Source organism: Nicotiana sylvestris, chromosome 10 (assembly GCF_000393655.2).
Source record: "Nicotiana sylvestris chromosome 10, ASM39365v2, whole genome shotgun sequence".
In the NCBI taxonomy this organism is placed as follows: domain Eukaryota; kingdom Viridiplantae; phylum Streptophyta; class Magnoliopsida; order Solanales; family Solanaceae; genus Nicotiana; species Nicotiana sylvestris.
The window spans coordinates 45,526,598-45,550,011 of NC_091066.1; the positions used below are offsets into that span (position 1 = coordinate 45,526,598).

Below are 23,414 nucleotides of genomic sequence, written 5' to 3' on the forward strand. Positions count from 1 at the left end.
TTGGGTATGGATTGGTTGTCTCCGTGCCATGCTATTTTAGACTATCATGCTAAAGCGCCGAATTGGCTATGCCGGAAGCGCCACGAGTTGAGTGGCGAGGTTTCTTAGATTATGTTTCCAGTAGAGTGATTCCATACTTGAAGGCCCAGCGGATGGTTGGGAAGTGATGTCTTTCTTATTCAGCCTTTGTGAAGGATGTCAGTGCAGAGACTCCTAGTGTTAATTCGGTTTCGATGGTAAGAGAGTTCCCGGATGTGTTTCCTGCAGACCTGCCGGCCATGCCGCCGAACAAGGATATTGACTTCGATATTGATTTGGTGTCGGACATGCAGCCCTTTTATATTCCACCATATCGTATGGCACTAGCGGAGTTAAAGAAATTGAAGGAGAAGCTTCAAGAACTCCTTGATAAGGGGTTTATTAGGCCTAATGTGTTGCCATTGGGTGCACCTATATATTTGTGAATAAGAAGGATGGCACGATTAGTATGTGCATTGACTTCAAGCAATTGAATAATGTTACAATCAAGAATAAGTATCTTTTGCCTCGTATTGATGATTTATTTGACTAGCTTCAGGGAGCGAGGGTGTTCTTCAAGATTGATCTCCAGCCAAGGTCTCACCAGTTGAAGATCAGGGACTCGGACATTCTTAAGACAGCTTTGAGGACCCGATACGGTAATTATAAGTTCCTTCTTATGTATTTTGGGCTGACCAATGCCCCAACAACGATCATGTATTTTATGAACAGTGTGTTTCAGCCTTATCTCAACTCATTTGTTATTGTATTCATTAATGATATCCTAGTGTACTCTCGTATCCAGAAGGAGCACGCCGAGCATTTGAGAGTTGTATTGCAATGGTTGAAGGAGGAGATGCTTTATGAAAAGTTCTCCAAGTGTGAGTTTTGGCCCAGTTCGGTGGTATTCTTGGGGCATGTGGTGTCCACTGAGGGTATTCAGGTTGATCTGAAGAAGATAGATACAGTCTAGAGTTTACCTAGACTATCCTCAGCCATAGAGATTAGTAGCTTTCCTGGTTTGGTGGGTTATCCCCGTCGGTTCGTTGAGAGATTTTCATTTATTACGTCACCATTGACGAAATTGACCCAAAAGGGTGCTCCTTTTAAGTGGTCGGATGAGTGTGAGGTGAGCTTTTAGAAGCTCAAGACCGCCTTGACCACCACTCCAATTTTAGTTCTGCCATCATCTTCAGGTTCTTATATAGTATATTGTGATGTTTCTCGGGTCGGTGTCGGATTTATGTTGATGTAGGAGGGTAGAGTGATTGCTTATGCTTCTCGTCAGTTGAAGACTAATGAGAAAAACTACCCTGTCCGCGATTTGGATTTGGCTGCCATTGTTCATGCATTGAAGATTCAGAGGCATTATCTTTATGGTGTGTCTTGTGACGTGTTTACTTATCATCGTACCTCCAACACTTGTTTAAACAGAAGAATCTCAATTTGAGGAAGCGAAGATGGTTGGAGCTACCAAAGGACTATGATGTTACTATTTTGTACCATCCAGGAAAGGCCAATGTGGTGGCCGATACCTTGAGTAGGAAGGCAGTGAGTATGGGCAGTTTGGCATTCATTCTTGTTGGTGAGAGACCTCTTATGGTTGATGTTCAGGCTTTGGCCAATCAGTTTGTAAGGTTGGATATTTCGGAGCCCAGTCAGATCCTAGCGTGTGTGGTATCTCGGTCTTTATTGTTTGATCGCATTAGAGAGCGCCGGTATGATGATCCTCATTTGTTAGTCCTCAAAGACAAGGTTTTGCATGATGATGCCGGAGATGTGACCATTGGTGATGACGGCGTGATGAGGATGCATGGTCGGATATGTGTGCCTACTGTAGATGGGCTTCGGGAGTTGATTCTTTAGGAGGCCCACAACTCGTAGTATTCCATCTATTTAGGTGCCGCGAAGATCTACCAGGATTGGTAAAAACGTTATTGGTGGAGGAGGATGAAGAAGGATATAGTTGGGTTTGTTGCTCGGTGTCTCAATTGTGAGCAGGTGAAATATGAGCATCATAGAATAGGTGGCTTACTTCAGCAGATAGATATTCTAGAGTGGAAGTGGGAGCGGATCACCATGGATTTCGTGTTTGGACTCCCACGGACTTTGAGAGTTCGATGCTATTTGGGTGATTGTGGATCGGCTGACCAAGTCCACGCACTTCATTCCTGTATGTACTACTTATTCTTCAGAGCGGTTGGCTAGGATTTATATCTAAGAGATTCTTCGCCTGTATGGTGTTCCAATGTCCATCATTTCAAATACAATTACTAAGTTTACACAGCAGTTTTGGAGGGCCGCACAACGATAGTTGGGTACCCAGGTTGATTTGAGCACAACTTTTTACCCTCAGATTGACGCACAGACCGAGCGCACTATTCAAATGTTAGAGGACATGTTATGCGCTTGTGTAATTGATTTTGGAGGTTCATGTGACAAGTTTTTATAACTTGCGGAATTTGCTAACAACAGTTATCAGTCGAGTATTCAGATGGCTCTATATGAGGCTTTGTATGGGAGGAAGTGTAGATCTCAAGTGGGATGGTTTGAACCGAACGAGGCTAGGCTTTTGGGTACAGACTTAGTATAGGATGCTTTGGACAATGGGAATGTGATTCAGGAGCAGCTTCATACAGCGCAGTCAAGACAAAAGAGGTATGATGTTATAAAGGTTCGTGGTGTATCTTATATGGCTGGAGAGAAGGTTCTACTGAAGGTTTCATCCATGAAGGGTGTTATAAGGTTTGGGAAGAAGGGCAAGTTGAGCCCTCGATTCATTGGGCCTTTTGAGGTATTTCGTAGAATTGGAGAGGTGGTTTATGAGCTTGCTTTGCCGCGTAGCTTGTCGGGAGTGCATCCAGTATTTCATGTTTCTATGCTCTGGAAGTATATCAGTGATCCTTCTCATGTTTTGAATTCTAGTACGGTTCAATTAGACGGTGATTTGACTTATGATGTGGAGCCCATGGCTATCTTGGAGTTGCAGGTCCGCATGTTGAGATCATAGGATATAGCTTCAATAAAAGTGCAGTGGAGAGGTCGGCCCGTAGAGGAGGCTACTTGGGAGACCGAGCAAGATATGCGGAGAAAATATCCACACCCATTTGAGGCTTCAGGTATGTTTCTAGACTCATTCGAGGACGAACGTTTGCTTAAAATGGGAAAGATGTAATGTCCCTGCCAATCGTTTCATGAGATATAACTCTGTTTTCGCCATTATTGTTTTCCTCTGTGTTTTTTAGTTGTGTTTAATCATATCATGTTGGTTGATTTGCGTTTGTAGAGCTTTGGAGTGGAATGAGGTACTTAGCCTCCCATTTAGAAGCATAAGTTGGGAAAGGTCAACCAGATGTTATCTTATAAGTAGACAACCTCGTAATGGAATTCCGAGGGTCGCAGTAGGTTCGTAGGGTTATTTCTGACTTGTGTGAAAAATTTGAGAATATTCGGACAAGGGTCATTTGTAGAATTTAGTAGTTCGTAGTTCTTAGGCTTGAATCCGAGATTTGATTTGATGTTTGGTGTTGTTTTGAGTGATTCGTATATTCGATTAAGTTTGAATGATGTTATGGGATGTGTTGGTGGGGTTAGTTGAGGTACCGTGGGCCTCGGGTGTGTTTCAAGTAGTTATCAGATGGGTATAGCTGTTGAAAACAACTGCTGGTGTTGCTGATGTTGATCTCTGCAGTTGGGAGTGTGGGCCGTGCCAGAATTTTGCGGGTGGTGGAAGGACTTTTGCGGGGGCGATAGTATTTCTGCGATCAGCGGAGAAGGCTGGCCCAGATTGCAAAAGAAGGGATGCGACCACAGGAACTGGAGGCATTCGCAGCCGCGGTGAAAATTCCACAGACAGCGGAGCGGCGAGCGCGGAGGCGGTGGTTTTTGGCGATCAGCGAGATTTGAATCTTAGGGGTGCACTACAAATACGAGATTCAGGGTGTTATTTTCTTATTCTCACCTAGAGAGCTCGGGTTTCTACGAATTTTCGGTAGTTTTCCAAGGAAATCATTGTGCTAAGTGATTCTAACATGGTTTTGGCTAATAATCATGAATATTGTATGCGGCAAAATAAGCGGCTCCATGGGACATCCCGGTTATCGTACAAACTTATGCCATAGGTTGCGTCATCGGTATGATGTCGTCATGGGAAGCCCGAGGAGTCGGGTATAAGAATCATTTCCCAGCGCTTCATTCTGAGAAATGCAGAGACTATCTGTATGCGGCGAAATCAGTGGGTCCAATTTCTTTCTATCAAGTCACTTCAGAAGAACACCTCGAGACCCCGAGGAAGCGAAGCTGTGACCGAGTTCCCTCCCTCGATAATCGTCGAGGGCCAACCTAAAGAGTATACTGGTCAAGGCTAGAGTAAAATGGGGAACTCCCAAGGCACGCGGCTAAGTTTTACAAAGCCGGCCTGTCCGGAACCTATATTATGGTGTCACTTCTAGCCGTACCATCTCCATGCCTTTAAAATTAATACATTTTGTACTATGTTGGATTTCCCCTCCTATATAAGGGGGATCCTCATCACTTTGTAAGGGCTGTTGTTGCTCTAACTATTCTGCAAAAGATCAATAACAACTCTCTCTCTTTTCTCTCGAACTTACTCGCGCGAGACTACCACTTTCATTTATTGCTTTCGTGTTTGTTATTCATTTATTGCTTGTTATCGTCCATAAAGATCCCCCCTTTGGTTATATCCTAACTATTAATCCCTTACCGGTTACCCCCATTAGCTCGAGCCTGAGCGCAGGCATCGACCTCGAGGCCCTTCATCAGATAGCCCGAGGCTCGGACAGCTAGCTCTTTCGTTTGATTGTAACATTGTTCTAGCTCGCATTTTACCTTTTATCTTCACACATCTAGCATCAACTTCTCTAAAAATTAGCATAAAAATAGATCACATATTTTTAGAGTCCCATCAACAAATTAAATTATTATTACCATTTTCTCAGTAAACAGTTTGGCGCCCACCGTGGGGATAAAAATAATAGTGATGAGTTTCTTGCTGGTTTCATTACACAATGCAAGTTGCCTTCCACACTTTTTCTTGTCCAAGATCTTCGATTTTAGGTCAAAATGTCTGGATTAGTAAACGGAGTTGAGAACAACAACCTTTAAAACCTCGGATAAAATAGTGTGGCTGTTCCAATTATTGACGCGCCACCACGGAACCTCAACAACGTGCCTAGACCGATTCCAGCAGACATAGGTTCGCAAGACGCACAGCAGGTCAACAAAACCTCACATACTGACAGGAGCAAACAACATGGAGACCAATAGGAAACCCAACCCCAGCCTGAGAAGAGCAAGAAGTTAGTCTTCATGTTATTTTTGAAATGTTGCCGGCACAACAGTTGGCTATCGCTTAGTTGCAAAGCCACCTGAAGACTCCCAACACAGTAGTACCGGAAACTACTCCCCCAACCGAATAGGTACCGTAGAGATCAAGCAGCAACGGATCAGTAGCCGATCCTTCCATCGTAAAAATGCTGGAGGACCTCACCTAAAGGATTGAGTCGAGCGAGGAAATGATAGCAGCCAATGACAAGAAGGTTGAAACATATAACTTCAGAGTAGATCAAATCCCGAGCGCACCCCTGGTCCTGAAGGGTGTAGATTCGAAGAAGTTTGTACGAAGGCCGTTCCCAGGGGAAGCGGCTCCGAAACATATTCCAAAGAAGTCAGGAATGCCAGAACCCCCAAAATACAACGGGACCTCAGATCCCAACGAACATGTCACTGCTTATACATGCGTAGTAAAGGGAAATGACATAAAAGACGACGAGATCGAGTCCGTATTGCTGAAGATGTTTAGAGAAATGCCCACGAAGGGGGCCATGATGTGGCATCAAAACATGACTCCCAAACTCCATAGATTCATTTGCCATGCTAGCAGATTCCTTCATAAAGGCACACGCCGGTGCCATCAAAGTAGCAATAAGGAAGTCCAACGTATTCAAGATTAAGCAAGGGGAGAATGAAATGCTGTAAGACATTGTTCCTCGTTTCCAAACGGAATGAATGGAACTACCCCCCGGTCTCCGATAACTGGGCGGTGCAGGCCTTCAATCAACGCCTGAATGAATGAAGCTCGGTGGCTTGAGAACAATTAAAACAAGACTTGATCGGGTATCCAGCTACGACCTGGATGGACGTCCACAACCGGTACCTGCCAAAAATCAGGGTCGAGGATGACCAGTTGGGAGCCCCCTCGGGTTCAGTATACCCAAACAGGCTCCTGGCATAGAAGGAATGCCCCAAGGAACAACCCACCTTGCAACGATCGGATAATAGACTGAGGACAGGATCCTCGGGGACTCATCAACAAAGCTAGGTTCGACGGAGACGCGAGACCTACGAGAGCACCTCGCCTATCAGAATACAACTTCAACATTGTTGTATCGGACATTGTGTTCCTGATCAGCAAAACCAAGGACGCCAAATAGCCTCGGCCTATTCAGTCGGATCCTTCCTAGAGAAATCATAACTTGGTACATGTACTTCATAGTACGCATGGCCATAGGACCAAAGATTGCCACCAGCTCCGAAAGGAAACTGCCAAGCTACTCAATAAAAGTCACGCCGAGAATTTTCGGGCAATCGGGCTCAAGTTCGGTTCCGAGAAAGAAAGGTGGCCAAGAAGAAAGAATCAAATGGGCCATGACATGTTATCATGATATTGGAGGGGCATCGACACTTCCCGGGAACTTGTGAAGAGGAGGACAAAAATATCCATCGGCAGAGAAAAATGGACCCGGGGATATGTACCCAAAGATGCCCTCACGTTCGGTGAGGAAGACTTCGAAACCTCGCCCCAACCTCATAACAACACACTGACAACCTTCTTTCTTTTCATTCATTTCAAATAAAACATGTGCTCGTGAATTCAGTTGGCTCGACCAATATTATCGGGTCAAGGGTGATAGAGCAGCTCAGACTGCCCGACCAAATCATGCCCACCTATAGTATCCTTAACGGATTCAACACGGCAATCGAAATAATGAAAAGAGAGACCATTCTCTCAGTTAACATGGCCGGTGCAGACCAGAACACCAAATTCCATGTTATCAATGGAGATGCGAGGTATAAACGTCTTATTTGGATGGACGCAGACACACGTCATGAAAGCAGTGCCATCCCCTCTTTTCCAAATGATAAAATCCCCAACAAAGGACAAAATTAAAACCGTCTATGGGGAACAACACGCGGCAAGGGAAGTGTTCGTGTTACGTAACGTAGCGCTGGCACCAATATCTCCACTCTCGAGAAAGTCAAAGGGTAATCAAACAACATCTTCGGCTAAGCCCGATTAAACACAACGGAGGACTATACCGAGTCCTCACTCCAAACAACAGGGACACATCATGCCTCGAAACATCGCCTGCGCACCCCGCGATAAGGTAAGCCCACCTCCCACTTTCAATATTTTACACTAACCCATATGCAGGCTCCCGGTTAGGGTGGTCAAAAGTGTCAACCCAACCCGAAGATCTCAATGCCTTAATGGCATCTGTTGCACTCTTTCCCTTCAGTCGAGCTTTGTCCCGAAGAGGTTTTCATCGGTAATGTTTTTAATGAGGCAACGTCCATGATCTAAGTAAGGAGGACCCAACAAGCTTACAAGGCTTCTTTTGTAATCAATCCCAAACACTGGAGGGCACCCCATTGAGAGGTCATCCACTCGGAGGAACCCGGGAAAGACTAACTAAGTTCCAATAGAGAACAATGTACCGGGCCAAACAGTCAAGAGAGCCGTGTCTGCACAAGCCGTGCTCATGGCAACAAAACAACATGTACTTATTCTAAGCAATAAAAGAATATATTTTACCAAAAGCATCTCGTACTCCAAAGCAAATTCAGCATTTTTCATAGCAAGGATCCCTCCATCTAGAACGCCCCTAAATACTCGGAGACTAGCATAAAAAATTCGACACTCGAATGGCCTCAGGGTCAGAACTCCATGCTCATAAGACCTCCACAAGGCAGCATGGAAATCACGAAACATCTCCAAAAGGGAAAAAATGTCCCGAACACTTGGAGATTGGCATTGCAAACTCAGAAAGCGCATGACCCCAGGGTCAGAATCTCCAAAATCATAAGCCCTCAATGAGGCAACTCTGAGCTCACAAGTAATGTCCTCTGAGCCTAAGCAATCTCAACGACTCGGAGATTAACACCAATCGCCATTAACATAAAAACTTGGGGCTATAAAACCCCAAGCGGACAGACTCGGTCTCAAATAAAAACTCGCATCGCGTATCAACAACTACACCTCTAAGACATCAATAGGCATGAAAATATTGTAAGACCTCAACAGGTATGAAAATACTGTAAGACCTCAACAGGCATGGAAATTTTGTAAGACCTTACTACAGGCATAAAACTCGATCCCTAAGTTTAGGCTATATATCGAATTTGTAAGACCCCTAAAAAGGCATACCCTCGATATAGATGCCGAAACTACTATACTCGGGACCAAAATTTGCTTCGGCCAAACACAAATGACAACGGTCATACGATTGTACCAGCCGAATCAATGCGATTCGGGGACGCCCGACCGTCGCTATAAAATCACAGGCCATTATTTCGAATCTACTTCGAAAAGAACTAGTTAAATAGGCTACCCTCGACAGGCAAAAGAGATTTGACCATGTCAGCTCCAAATCACAAGGCTTCGAGTTACTCAACTTACGAGCTAAACCTTTCGAGGTGCTCGAACATCGCCTCAAACGATTTGAAATTGAGGTTCTTCCTGAACCGACGACGGGTCAGGCAAAAGAATTTCAAAAGTCCTTAACGAGAGGAAAACAAAGCCTATATATGCCCAAGGGAAAAGGCGTAAGAGTCATTGCCGCCAGCCTAATGAGCCTCAGGGCCATACACTAAAAGGTCACAACGACCAAAAGCATAAGAGCCACTATCACCAGCTAAAAATTTTAAAAGCTTAAGGGTTGAAATGAGCTCGAGTCGTAACCCGATTCGTAGACCAGACCAAAAATAGTTAACTAATACATACCTAAGGGCAAAGCATAAGAGCATTCTTCGCCAACTTCATGAGCCTTAGGGCTACACACACTAAAAGGTCGCAACTACCCAAGGCGTAAGAGCCGTTGTCGTCAGCTTACGAAAATACAAAACTTGAGGGTTAATTGTGCTCGAGTCGAAACCCAACTCGAAGACTAAACCCAAAATCGTTAAAATACAAGTTCCCAAGGGCAAGGCGTAAGAGCCACTGTTGCCATCCCATGCAGACACAAAAGCTTGAGGATCGAATGGGCTCGAGTCGAAGCCCGACTTAGAGACTAAACCCAAAATAGTTGAGCAGAAGCATAAGAGCTCTAATGCCAGGTTACACTAAAGGCCGCATCGACCGAACGCGTAAGAGCCCCCGAGCCTGCCTGATGAGCCCGAAGATGTATTACGAATCTAAGGATTCTCACCAACTCCAAAACCAGTCCACCTGGTCAGAGGCGAAGTAGAAAGGTGTACATAAGCAATAAATCTTCAAGTTCTCTTCTATTTTACATACATGAAAGTGCACCCTCCATCTACAAACATGCTCTTGAAATATCACATACAACATGGCAAAGTCTATGCCCCTCCCCTGAGGACTACGACCTATCAGCCACGTCTTCACTTTCCCCTCTTCAACTCGGATTAGGCATTGGTATCATCCTTCAAATGAATTTCCATCTCCTAATCAGCCTTAGTCCGGCTTAGTGTTGCCTCAGCCCGAGCATCAACGATCTCGGCCCTAACCTTTGAAAATTTGGACTCAAGCTTCGTGATCATATCCGCTTGAACTGAAGCATTGTCACAAGCTAAGCGGAGTTGGGCCTCGAAGGCAGGAACTTTAGCCAAGGCACCTTTCTCCTCTGAAGCTTGAGCCTGCACTTGAGCTCTTAGCTCACCACAGTCATTCCTGACTCGGTCGGCTTTACCACTAAGGCGCTCCAGAGCCTCCATCTTTTTCTGCAACTGGGATAGGCAAAAAGTTAACCCAAAGGGTTAAAAGGAAAAATGCATACCTGCCTGAGATGAGAAATTACTTTCTTCATCAAGTAGCTCTCGTAATTCGATCTCCGGAACGCTAAGCGGAGCTGGGCCTCGAAGGCAGGAGCTTTAGACAAGGCACCTTTCTCCTCTAAAGCTTGAGCCTACACCTGAGCTCTTAGCTCACCACAGTCATTCCTGACTCGGTTGGCTTTACCACTGAGGTGCTCCAGAGCCTCCATCTTTTTCTGCAACTGGTACAGGCAAAAAGTTAACCCAAAGGGTCAAAAGGCAAAATGCATACCTGCCTGAGATGAGAAATTACATGCTCCATCAAGTAGCTTTCGTAATTCGATCTCCGGAACGCCTCATATCGCCAGTGTGTCAACTCAACTTCCTTCTCCTCGCAAAGGAGCCTAAGGACCTACCCTCATCCAGAGCTTTCCTGAGCCTAGCCCCATGAAAGAGCAGCTCAGACCTAAGACTGTCAAATGCCTGTAGAAGAAAAACTAAGGAGGGGAAGGCACGAGATTCAGAAGGCCTGTGCCAAAACTCACCGCAAAGTGAAGTTGGCTGACTTCCTCGAAGGCTGAGCACACCTCTCTTGATACAGCCCTTCGACCCTAAATAACCAACCTCGGTTGAAGCATGATCGCTTGGGGGAACTTCCTCTCCAGGGCTGGAAACATCGTGTACAGCAGGCTCGGGCGATGTCTCATCCTTAAAGACTCGGCACCATTTCACCCTGCTAAGAGCTCCATCGCACTGCAAATGCATATCCCATTTATCACTATCATCCTTTAGCTCGGAAGCTGGTAACTCCTCTCCCTCTCCGGAGGAGCAAAGCCTCGCCCTTGGAGACACTCTGATACCTACGACGACAATACTAGTACATGAAAATGGGAAAATGTATTTCCAAATGTACTAAGGATAAAGTGAAAGCAGCGTATACATGTACCAGGGTATTTTGCTTCCCATCTGTCTCGGAACACAGCTCGCCACCTATGCTCGTCACTAGTCGAATGGGTCACCAGCTTCCGGACCCCGATAGGCAGATCAAGAACTTTGCCCGTCGCCCATGAAATTGCTGCAAAAAAGAAGGAAACGCGATTACTAAACTAGCTTCCTCCATGAGCAAATCTTAGAAAGCACCAGGTTCTCCACTCACGCACGTAATTCCATTCTTCGGGGAATGGCATAAGTTCCACGGGGATAACATCAGTCATCCAGACTTGGACGAATCGATTGACCCACTCTCGATCTCTATCTTCCTCATCATCGACATCAAAGGGCGTGGACAAACGGCACCACAAGGTTAACAAACCTCGATGATGAAAGGGCCGGTACAGCCTAACAAGGTGACTGAGTGTAAATTCAAGTCCTGCCTTCTATGAAAATAACCTCGTCATCAGCACTATTCGCCAAAACGACGGATGTATTTGCGCCAAAGTAACCCGATACTTGAAATAGAAATCGAGCATGACCCTATCAAAGGGTCCTAATGCGAAAGGGTACAAATATATGTTCTGGAATCCATCGGCAAGGTCCGTGATACCCTCCTCCGGGGGAAGCACCTGCAATGCTACCCTCTCTGCCCATCCACAGTCTCTCCTCACTAACTCCAGGTGCTCCTTATCGAAGACATAGTCTCTAGAGTAAACTATCATGGATCCTAAACACTGGAGTGGAACTCTCCCCTCTCTGCGGGGCAGACCCTGAAGTAGCAGTCATGGCTATGGTGGAACTAGAAAACTGAAGTGGGAACCTACTCGAAAATTTTGGCGCAAAGGAAATGAAGGACTCGACACCGAAACGAAAGGATAGCTATCTAAAAATAGTAGGATCTCCCAAGGAGCAGGAGCAACCCCATATATATTTAGGGAAATAGCGACAGTCATCTTACCGAGTTAGGCCCCGGGAAGCCAACGACTTTAATATGGGTTCCAAGGTGGTACCCGACCTCGAGGACCTCCATCAAAAAGAAGTAAGGCTTCAAAAATCTAGCCACATCGTCTCTGGTTCCGAGAAGTTATCCGACCTCAAAGGTTCCTCTCAAGAAGAAAAGTAAGCACTTCAAGCTCCGTCCATGAGTATTCAACCTCAGGACATCACCCAGCCATGGGTAACCTCTCCATAGGAACCTATCTACAATGCCTTAAAAGATTATCTACATCAAGTTCAAAGAAAATCTTTAGGTGCCCGAAGCTGACCTTCACTCAGAAACCACACTCGAAAATTTCAAGGTTCGAGGTGCAATCTTTATGCGACTCAAGGGTCCCAACGATCCAAGTCTACCAGAACGCTTCAAGATTGGGCCAAATAACAACGGTGGGCTCGGAAGGAGCCATTTCTGTCGACCAAAGACCGAAAAGAATATTGACGATCATCAATAGAGGCATAAAGTCAAAATCCCCGCAAATGAACAAGAACAAACAAGAATATTGCAGATATCAGAAGTAGAAGTAAAGACGATGTCTTTTTATTCATAAACGTTGGCTTACAATGGCCCTCAAAGGGTCCCTACATATGATTACAAAAGCCCGCAAGGGGTCGTTTCGTAGAAATGTAGAAACAAATGGGTATACACCCATAGTGAAAACCTAAGATCCTTGTCCATCCCCGAAGGTTCATCTCCGGTAGTAGCATCTCCAAACACCGCCCCCTCGAGCTCGCATCCTCGAAGGCAACTCCTTTGATCGCCACCACCTCTAGGTTCCCAGCTCAATCCCGCAGAATAACCCCGCCGAGGGAGAAGATGAAGAAGAGGAAAAGGTGGGGATGCAGAAGAGGCAGAGAAAAAAGACATAACCCGCCGAAGCCAAAGGTTGAAGATTCGGTGGGTCCCAGCCTCGGCAGCTGGTTGTGCCATTTTATTCCTCGGGAAAGAAAAAAAAACCAAGGGATGTAGTGCCACACCTGGCCAGAGTAGGAGAGTGAGCAGCGGTGTATAGTCCGAATAACTTTCTAACAAAGGGGAAAGTCAATTCCCTGTCTATCGTCATCTCGAGCCAACAAGGACAACAATAGCAATCGTAACAACAGTGACAATAGCGACAAAACGGTATAATCTCATCCGACAAAGGGAAGCTCAGGCAAAAGGCCACAACACGACCTATGGGAATGCTTCCAAACAACTTTAAGGCCATGAACTCCAAACATGTTGATCAACAGTAGAGAAAGATGGTGGAGAGAAAGGGATGAATGAACAAATAAAGACACTTGGAAAGGAAAATATAGATACTCGGGACGGGCTGACTGAGTGGTCCTGAAAGACCAACCTCTACCATGCAGGAACTGGCCCCTCGAAGGAGCACCACTATAACTGCCCGATCCTCGAGGCCTCTAGGCCTCCCTCTCCTCTCGATCCTAACGGCGAACTGTCTCAATCTCACGAACGATATCAACTACCTCCTCAAATGTAGCACCCAACACCCTCTCTCGGGTCATAACAATACGGAGATGATAGTTAAGGCCATCAACAAATCTCTTGATCCTCTCACGATCTATCGAAACCATCCAAACGGCATGACGAGCCAACTCAGAAAACCTCGACTCATACAGTGACACAGTCATGTCCCCCTGTCTCAACCATTCAAACTGTCTACGCAGCTCCTCTATGCAAGACTGCGGTACATACTTCTCCAACAAGAGAGTGGAGAACTGCTGCCAAGTGAGGGGTGCTACTCCTACAGTCCTACGCCTCTTATACACCTCGCACTAAGTGAAGGCAGCCCTAGTAAACTGAAAGGTGGTAAATGCCACACCACTAGACTCAAGAATCCCTGCTGTACGGAGCATCCGCTGACACTTATCTAGAAAACCCTGGGCATCCTCACCTCAGCACCACTAAATGACGAAGGCTAGAGTCTACCAAACCTCTCAAGACGACACTGCTCATAATCCGGCATAACCGATACAACAAACTCTTGAGCTGGTGCAACTGGCTGGGCTGGAGGTGCCCCCGATGTCTGTAGTCCCTACACTAACTACTCAAGTGTGTGAGCAGCGGGGTTCTGATTTCCTCCCCCAGCCTGTAAAGTAGCTACTGCTGCTGAGGTAGCTGAAACTGCCCGAGGCAAGCCAGTGCAAACTGTCAAGATTTGTGCCAATGCCTCTTGTAGACCCAGGATCACAATGGGCACAACTGGTGCTTGAACTGGTGATGCTGGAGCCTGATCCGGAGTTGGGGCAACTGGTGGATCAACAAGTGTTGCCCTCGTTGCTCTGCCTCTGCCACAACCACGACTGCATCCACGGCCTCTGGTGGCCTAAGTGGGTGGCACTGGTGGTCGTCCACCTCTTTCGGTAGCTCGTGTCCTCACCATCTGTGAGAGAATAGAATAAAGAGAAGTTTAGTACTCGGATCAACAAGTTTGCACGACAAGAATTTCAAGAATATGAAGTTTTTTCCTAAAAAGGTTTTGCAGCCTCTCGAGGATAAATCAAGATGTCTTCGTACCGATCCGCGAGACTCTACTAAACCCGCTCATGACTCGTGAGACCTATGTAACCTAGGCTTTGATACCAACTTGTCACGACCCTAACCCCGAGCCCAGTAGTGATGGCGCCTCTCGTGAAGACAAGGCCAGTCAGACCAAAACAGAACACCTCATTTAAATAGATAAATACCATATATAGTTCTAAAACATGATATAATAACTATAATTTGCGGAAGTAACGATAACAATAGTAGAAACCATCCCGACACAGCCCAAACCGGGGTGTCACAAGTCATGAGCAACTAATAAATTCGGATATCAGTCTACTAGATACGCAATCTGATACAGAAGTTCAAGGACATTAAAATAGTAAGATAAGGGAGGCACGGGGGATGCGGACACCAACAACTACCTCGTATTTTCCGAAAACACTGCCTGGACTAGGAGGATCAGCACTCAGGAGCGGACTCTGTGATGCCTGAATCTGCACACACAGTGTAGGGAGTAATGTGAGTACTCCGACTCAGTGAGTAATAATCATAAATAATGGCTGAAAGCAAGAAAACACGTAAGGCGCAAAGCATTTCTATATCAAGCCGTAAAAATCACTTAAAGTAGTAAATCAATGAAGAAGTCAAGTGGAATCTCTTTAAATCAGGTAAAACGGGTAATTTAGTAGGTAAATAACAATTAGAAATCCACCCCTCGGGCACGGTGTCAATCACTCAGAACTGTATCAGCTCCCCGGGCTCACTCTCATCACTTAGTGCTCATTCTCAGCTCTTGACCCATATATTTCTCATAATAATAAAAATCAGAATAACTGCTGCGGCGTGCACCCCGATTCGTACATCGCTGCGGCGTGCAGCCCGATCCATATAGATAGTCGACTACGCTCACTAGGGTGTGCAGACTCCGGAGGGGCTCCTACAGCCCAGGCGCTATATTGTTGCGGCGTGCAGTCCGATCCATATAAGTATTGCTGCGGCGTGCAGCCCGATCCATAACATATATAATATCCTCACCATTGGGTTTTTAACACCTCTCAGTCATTAACCTCACAGCCTCTCGAGCACAATAATAGAAGATAGGGATCTCACCCCACAAATTCCTCTCATTTAGGAATAGTATGATAAAACTGGCTTGAATCATTCAAAACAGAGATAAACATGACCGAGGATATGATTTTTAACAAGTATTGTAAGGAAAAATCAGTCAAAATCCCCGAAGGGTTCAAATAGTTGGCACGAAGCCCAAATCATGATGATAACAAATAAATTTCAGTCAAATACGCGGTAAAATCATTAGTCAGGACTGTTACACCGTATGTTTTCGTATGTTAGAGTATCCTTAAGTCAATTGATGTAAGCTCATAAATGAGATCAACTTTGAAAGTACGTGAAGTAAGTTAATCCTTTTACAATGGAGGTTACAAATCTTTATGATCATGAATAACGAGTACCAAAAGGGTTGGAAAGCTTAGGCGCTAAATGAATTAAAGAAAATAAGTTTCGTCGAATGTCGACAAGTTTGGAATGTTGTAACCTATACTTTTGGGGTGAGACAAGGGTTATTAACATGATGATGAGGTTATTTTATGAGTTAGTTTAGTCGTATGATAGTTGTGTGATATGTTTTTAAGTCAAGCAAGTTGTGGAACAAAAGTTGGAAAAGGTCATCACAAGTTACATTCAAGAATGAGTTGAAACTTAGGTTAAATGTAGCCGAGCTTTTCTACCAACATACATTGAATCAATGGTTGATATACATATGAAATTGAAGATCTATGAGTCTAGTTTTCAAATCATTAAACTGCTTATCAATACGATCTTGAAGTATAGAGATATTCGTATTTTTGCGAGACCGCGCAGCTAGTAGGTGACAAGTAGGTGCATCACCTACTTGCCAAAAAGAGAGGCCTCAACTAAGTCGGTCAACAGGGGACTTTTAAGGGATTATAAACTCAGTTATTTCACCTATATTTCATACAAAGAAAACGTAATTGAACCCCTACAACTCCTCCCCAAAAATCCCACACAAACCCTAGGGTATTCCGGGTGTTACGTCGCGATTCTAGTGCTAAAAAGTCCTGACAGCTTGCTAGTTTCTCTTTCTCCTTCTTGTAGCCGTTTTGAGGAACTTATTTTTTATGAAAAAGGACCAGGTTTCGTGGGTTATACTCAGTACACGGTAAGTTTACGCTTCTATGCATTTCGAAAAGAATAGACCTAGCTAGTTTCGAAAGAATGGTATGTTGTTTGTTCTTATGTAATGATTGGATGGCTGTAAACTTATTTCTAAGTTAAATTCATTGCCGGTTTATTGGATCAGAGGTATAATGATGTACTTTTGGTTGTATTTCCCAATTTGAAAGAAAAGACAAGTCGAAACATGTTTAAGAAAACTGAAAAATTATTTTGAGTTGATGAACTTGTGGGAATATTTTTGGGCTGTTTTGTGTTGGTATTGGGTTTTCTCTTTTACTAATATTTTTATGGAGTTGAGAGGAGGCAGGTTGTGGTGAAACACCACATAATGACAAGGTTGTTTTTTGGTCGTTCGTTGTAACATTTTCGGGTTGGTTGACACTATTATGGTTGTCGTGTTGTGTATGAAGTGATAGGGGTATGTTGGGCTGTCTGTGATTGTTTTGACTAGTGTGAAGTCATATATATAGGGGAGGTTTTGTCCGTTTCATTGTAAAATAGGTTGTGGTCGATACATAATAGTTACGATGCTTAAACGATAACGAGAGTGTCATTTCTCTTTTTGTAGACTAAGGAGCCGTGAAATTGCATTGCTTGAGGTTGGGAAGAATATACAAGGTATGTTAAGGCACTTACTTCTTTCTTTTGGCATGATCTAAAGTGACATGAACATAAACGGTACGCTAATTTATAACGGATCTACTCCTAGAAATTAAGGTTGTCCATGTTGTTCTTTCCTTATAATGTTATTCTAAACAAATGTGTATGATCCTTAAATCCCACTAAGGTTCATATTGATGGTAGGTATGTCCATAATGTTAATCAAAGGTGCAATGACCTTACATCACTCCGAAATAGTTAGAACGTGATTCCATGAGTCAAGCATGCATTATATATATGTATCTATTTTACTCTACCGAGCCGCGCTATAGTCGGTTGGGTATGGCACTTATTGTGCAACCACTGATTAGTTGGGTTTACCGAGCTCCATGTGGCCCGGTACGATTCTACTGAGCCATATAATGGCCGGGTACGTTTTTACCGAGTCCTCTTTGAGGTCGGGTACGATATGATGATGATGATGCCCATAGAGGCGAATGTTTTTAAAAAGTTCATGTATATATATGTATTATGCATTCATGTCAGTAGCCCCCAGAGGCACTCAGATGTTACAGGTTGTATCTCCTCTATCTCTCTTTACATTACTATTCTTGTTTATGCTTTCCTGCCTTACATACTCAGTACTTTATTCGTACTAACATCCCTTTTGCCTGGGGATGCTGCGTGTCATGTCTATAGGTCCCGATTGATAGGTTGACAGTCCTCCTAGTAGGCTATCAGCTCAGCGAAGGTGTTGGTGCACTCCACTTGCTCCGGAGTTGCCTAGTTGGTTAGTATGCTTTGGATATATATTGATTGGTATGGCGGGGCCATGTCCCGATCTTTATGATTTTATGTACTCTTAGATGCTTGTGATAGATGTCAGGTGTAGGGACACTTGTATGGCCCTGTCGGCCTATGTTTTGAGTTTACAAATGGTCATGTCGGCCTTATAGGCCCGTATGTCACATATATAAGTGTGTATATCATTTTGGGTCTTCATATGTTGAGTATTCCCTTATGTTTTATTCTTGTTATCTCATGACAGGTTTTCTGGCTCATTTACTCATGATAGTATGATAAGAAAGATATGTTAAGTTGGTACTCGGTTGAGTAAAGCACCGGGTGCCCGTTGCGGCCCTCTGATTCGGGTCTTGACAAAAGTGGTATTAGAGCAGTTCTATCTTAGGGATTCTATAAGTCGTGTCTAGTAGAGTCTTGTTTATGGGTGTATAGTGCACCACACTTATAAGCAGGAGGCTACAGGGCATTTAGGACTGTCACTCTTTCTTCTTATTCTAGATCGTGTGTTAGAGCTCTGTTGTAAGAATTCAAACTCCTAAATTCGACTTTAGTCGTAATACAATGATACCTACATTTATAAAGATGGTTGGTAAAAGATTGTATGTGGCTGTGAAAGAGTTGAGTTAGAGAGCTCGATTTTGCATGATGCATATGATGGGTAAATATAAGGTCTTCAGTAGATCATGTGTGTATTAAGAATTGTAAGCTTCTCGATAAGGAGCCTTAAGGCAAAGAATATCTATCCACCCCTAAAGGCAATGAAATATTCAAAAGATAGATACAAGCTTCAACAAGTAAAACGAGCAAGATGGGAAGGGTACAAGGCACCTAGTTAATAAAGATTATCGGTATTTTCATCTCCGGCAAAAAAATACAAGCATTGTAAGTTACCCTCAACAGTAACAGAGGTATGTATAATTGACCATACCCATATCAGTTATACCCTATTGGGGTCTAACATGTGTAGATTAAGAAAAGGATGAGATATCAGGATCCGGTTGGGGTTAGGAAAACCCATGATGGTGAATTAATTGTTTGTGTTAGTTGACAATTTCTAAAGGATAATGCAAATGTGCTAATAAATGTCCTTGTGAGATACCCAGATGGCGCACTCTAAAATAGTACAGCCAAGTATGAGTATTATAAAGATAGCCACTGGAAGCCTTGAAGGGATAAATATTACCTTAGCATGACTCGTGTCCCTAGGAGAGAGAATTTTAGGCATCCCGAAGAGCCAGTGAGATGAAGCAAGGGGAGCTAAAAGCAAAAGAATGTCTTTGTTTTATGTTTTCAGAATAAAGTGATAGGCATAAATGTTAGTAGGAAAATAAGAATAGAGTTAATGAAGAATTATGAGTAAGATGTCCACATGGATGACAACGGTGGAAAAAAAATGATGATGAAAATGGCAGAATTATAGAGTCTATAGTTAAGTGAAGTAAAATGATGAGAGGTGACAGGCCTTGAAACAACAAAGGAGTATAGGCCATAAAGTCATATCTTCTTTTCGAGAAATAAGTTCGCAACTCTAACGCGATTACCAGCAGGAAAAGATATACCCCAGAGTAGTAAAAATCGGTATGGGCTGGTAAACAAGGTAAACTAAACGTGAACAAGGGACTAAATGTATGATAATAGTCGGCATCATGAGAATTTCAGAGGTAGCGTTCCGGCGATAATAGAATGGATGACAAAAGAATGCCCTTTAATGGTCATTCAGGAAGTCGCTTCCCTAAACCAAGAAATATGAGCAAAGTTAAGCTTAAAGGACTATGTGCGCCAGTTACACTAAGTGTCATCCTCGCGAGCAAGGTATTTTACTATCCTTGGTACAAAAAGCATTACCACAAGGCGAGTAAGGGTAATCGATGATGTGAAAAGACGTCAAATATATAGAGGTAAAATATCTATAGGTAGATCGTCGTAGCTCCAACTCTTAGTACTCCTCTAAAGGGGGGAATATGGAGTGATGTGGCATGAAGTCAGAATTTAGTGGTTCTACTAATCATGGAGTGGTAGAAGAATAATGCGGTAACGTGAAAAAGGGATGAGATTGTACTTATTCAAAGCCTACAGATATGCTACGATATCAGTGCATTATACAAACACGACGTCAAGGAAAGGAAGTAAGGGTTCCTACCCGAAATGTCATTGGTAGATCAGAGGCCAGTGCATGAGGTAAGTTAAAACAAAGGAAATAACCGAAGAAAGATTACGCGAAAAATTAATGTGAGGATAGGCCACGAGTATTTGGGATTTGATTAAGGAAGAGCCCAGTTATGGCTAAATAGGAGGTTATAGACGAGTCAATAGATCATGCAAGATAAACGTAGTGAATCCTAATATAGTGAATTCAGTCTCGCAAATATGACATCATAAACCTTGAGAAATTCTCAGATAGGAGTTGGGGTATTTAAAGGTATTGTATAAGTATTACGGGAATAATGGAGGGTGCCACTAAGTAGATAATCAAAATATGATTTTACAATTAATCCTACGAGCACAACGGCACAGAGGTATGTAAGTAAGGATGTTTGTAGGCGAGTAAGAATATCAAAAAATTTCTTCGAGTATACTGTATAACAAGATCACAACTTTACAAGATCCAAAAGGTCTCCTAAGTACTACCATGAAAGAGTAGCTGAGGAAATAAGGAGGAAGGTTTCCACCTAAGCATAGTGACCTAAAAAGGAAATGATCTTTGACCTTGTAACAACTGTCTAACTTTAATATTGCATGCACTCCATAAGAAAGTGGCACCTATCATGGCTAATGAACAGAAAAAAAAGGAAAAAAAACATCAAAGGTGATACTTGAGAGCATATGAGTTACAAGGAATTCCAGTGTTCATGGGCACTATGATAAGCCAAATATCCATGCAGCAAGTAGCAGAATGACCAGAAAAAGTAATTATTTACATTTAAAGACAGTTGAGAATGCGCAAAAGGGAATCTAAGGTGCTAGCAAGTTAAAGGAAGGTTCTGAGTAGAATAAATAAATATTTGTAGGTCGCAAGAGAAAGTATAGTAGAGTGAATAGATTTTGGGTAGATGTGAGTAAGGGTAAGAAAAGGTGAGTTAGAAGCTGATAAGAATAGGTAAGACCTCGATATTAAGCCCATAAAACAAGGGAGCTGATGGTTTATGTATGTTATAAAAGGCTAAGTATAGCTTGAATTAACACGGAGGAGTCTAAGACTAGGAGCATTTAGAAGAGATGGAATGCTCCTCTGGTCATAATGTAAGGGTGTAATAGTGGCAAATTATAAACGGATGATATATAGGCCTTCATTTGAGTAATGATTCAAAGAGAAGAGATTTCATGGATGTCACGGGACTAGGATACCCCCATAAGACGAATCACATTGGGATGCTATGAAATACGGTTATTGAAGTATAGTATTGTCCCTAGGTGGATTAGGAAAACCACTTCAAATGTTCCCCGATGAGACGTGAGACTTGTGGCAATGTATTACGTAAGAGGTTTCAAGTTATCAGTGGTGGATTATAGATTAACATTAAGGTAAATCAATAATAGATGGATAAAGATTCCAAAGTATGAGAGGAGATTATGATGTCATTCTTTAGATGAACAATAATAAGGATTACACATATAGGATAAGCGGTGAGAGAGTAACCTGGAGTTGGGTGGCAGACCTCGATAATAGTAAACCGAAGTAAGAGTTATTGTATAATATGACCTACCTAGTTGTATTAAAGCCATAAGCATAGATAACTGAGGCTATCAAACAAGATATAGCAAAAGTCGCAAGTTTAACAAAGTACCTAGTGAAGAACTTCAGTATACCCATAGATACCCAGACGGACAACATATCAAGCTTTGCATATGTTTACAACGTGATACCAAGAGATTGGATAAAAGCTTGAGGAAAAAAAAAGAGTCGCATAGGCGCACATACAAGGAAAAAGTCGTACAGGCTGCATGAAAAAAAAAGAGCAACAGTTACGAGATTGGAAGGGGTCCGACCACAAGTCGTGGTATGAGAAGGAGGACTAAAGGGGGAATACCCTAGACTTTGGATTTATTCAAAGAATAGTTGCCTACATGGCTAGAAGAGTATTAAAGTGTTCACAAGAGCTATGGGTTATGAAAATAATAAGTGGATCAGTCAACATTCGAGGACAAATGTTCCAAAGGGGGTGAATGATGTTACACCCTATGTTTTCGTATGTTAGAGTATCCGTAAGTCAATTGATGTAAGCTCAGAAATGAGATCACCTTTGAAAGTATGTAAACTAAGTTAATCCTTTTATAATGGAGGTTACAAATCTTTATGATCATGAATAACGAGTACCAGAAGGGTTGGAAAGCTTAGGCGCTAAATGAATTAAAGAAAATAAGTTTCATCGAATGTCGACAAGTTTGGAATGTTATAACCTATACTTTTGGGGTGAGACAAGGGTGATTAACATGATGATGAGGTTATTTTATGAGTTAGTTTAGTCGTATGATAGTCGTGTGATATGTTTTTAAGTCAAGCAAGTTGTGGAACAAAAGTTGGAAAAGGTCATCACAAGTTACATTCAAGAATGAGTTGAAACTTAGGTTAAATGTAGTTGAGCTTTTCTACCAACATACTTTGAATCAATGGATGTTATACATATTAAATTGAAGATCTATGAGTCTAGGTTTCAACTTATTAAACAGTTTATCAATACGATCTCGGAGTATAGAGATATTCGTATTTCTGCGAGACCGCGCAGCTAGTAGGTGACAAGTAGGTGCATCACCTACTTGCCAAAAAGAGAGGCCTCAACTAAGTCGGTCAAGAGGGGACTTTTAAGGGATTATAAACTCCGTTATTTCACCTATCTTTCATACCAAGAAAACATAATTGAACCCCTGCAACTCCTCCCCAAAAATCCCACACAAACCCTAGGGTATTCCAAGTGTTACGCCGCGATTCTAGTGCTGAAAAGTTCGGACAGCTTGCTAGTTTCTCTTTCTCCTTCTTGTAGCCGTGTTGAGGAACTTATTTTTTATGAAAAAGGACCATGTTTTGTGGGTTATACTAAGTACAAGGTAAGTTTACGCTTCTCCTTCCATTATCTATGCGTTTGCGAGTTGTAACTCGATCGTAAAGAATAGACCTAGCTAGTTTCGAAAGAATGGTATGTTGTTTGTTCTTATGTAATGGTTGGATGGTTGTAAACTTATTTTTAAGTTGAATTCATGGCCTGTTTATTGGATAAGAGGTATAATGATGTACTTTTGGTTGTATTTCCCAATTTGAAAGAAAAGACAAGTCGAAACGTGTTTAAGTAAACTGAAAAATTATTTTTGAGTTGATGAACTTGTGGGAATATTTTTGGGCTGTTTCGTGTTG

The 23,414-nt window shown here is 43.0% G+C and overlaps 1 protein-coding gene across 1 annotated transcript; it reads left to right on the plus strand.

Moving 5' to 3' along the window:
• Positions 1–233: 233 nt before the first annotated feature.
• On the plus strand, positions 234–3,028 carry LOC138879276 (uncharacterized). Its single transcript, XM_070158883.1, has 6 exons — positions 234–444; positions 807–899; positions 1,014–1,147; positions 1,274–1,411; positions 1,633–1,854; positions 2,642–3,028. The coding sequence occupies exons 1-6, from the start codon at positions 234–236 to the stop codon at positions 3,026–3,028; spliced, it is 1,185 nt and encodes a 394-aa protein (XP_070014984.1).
• Positions 3,029–23,414: the final 20,386 nt, after the last annotated feature.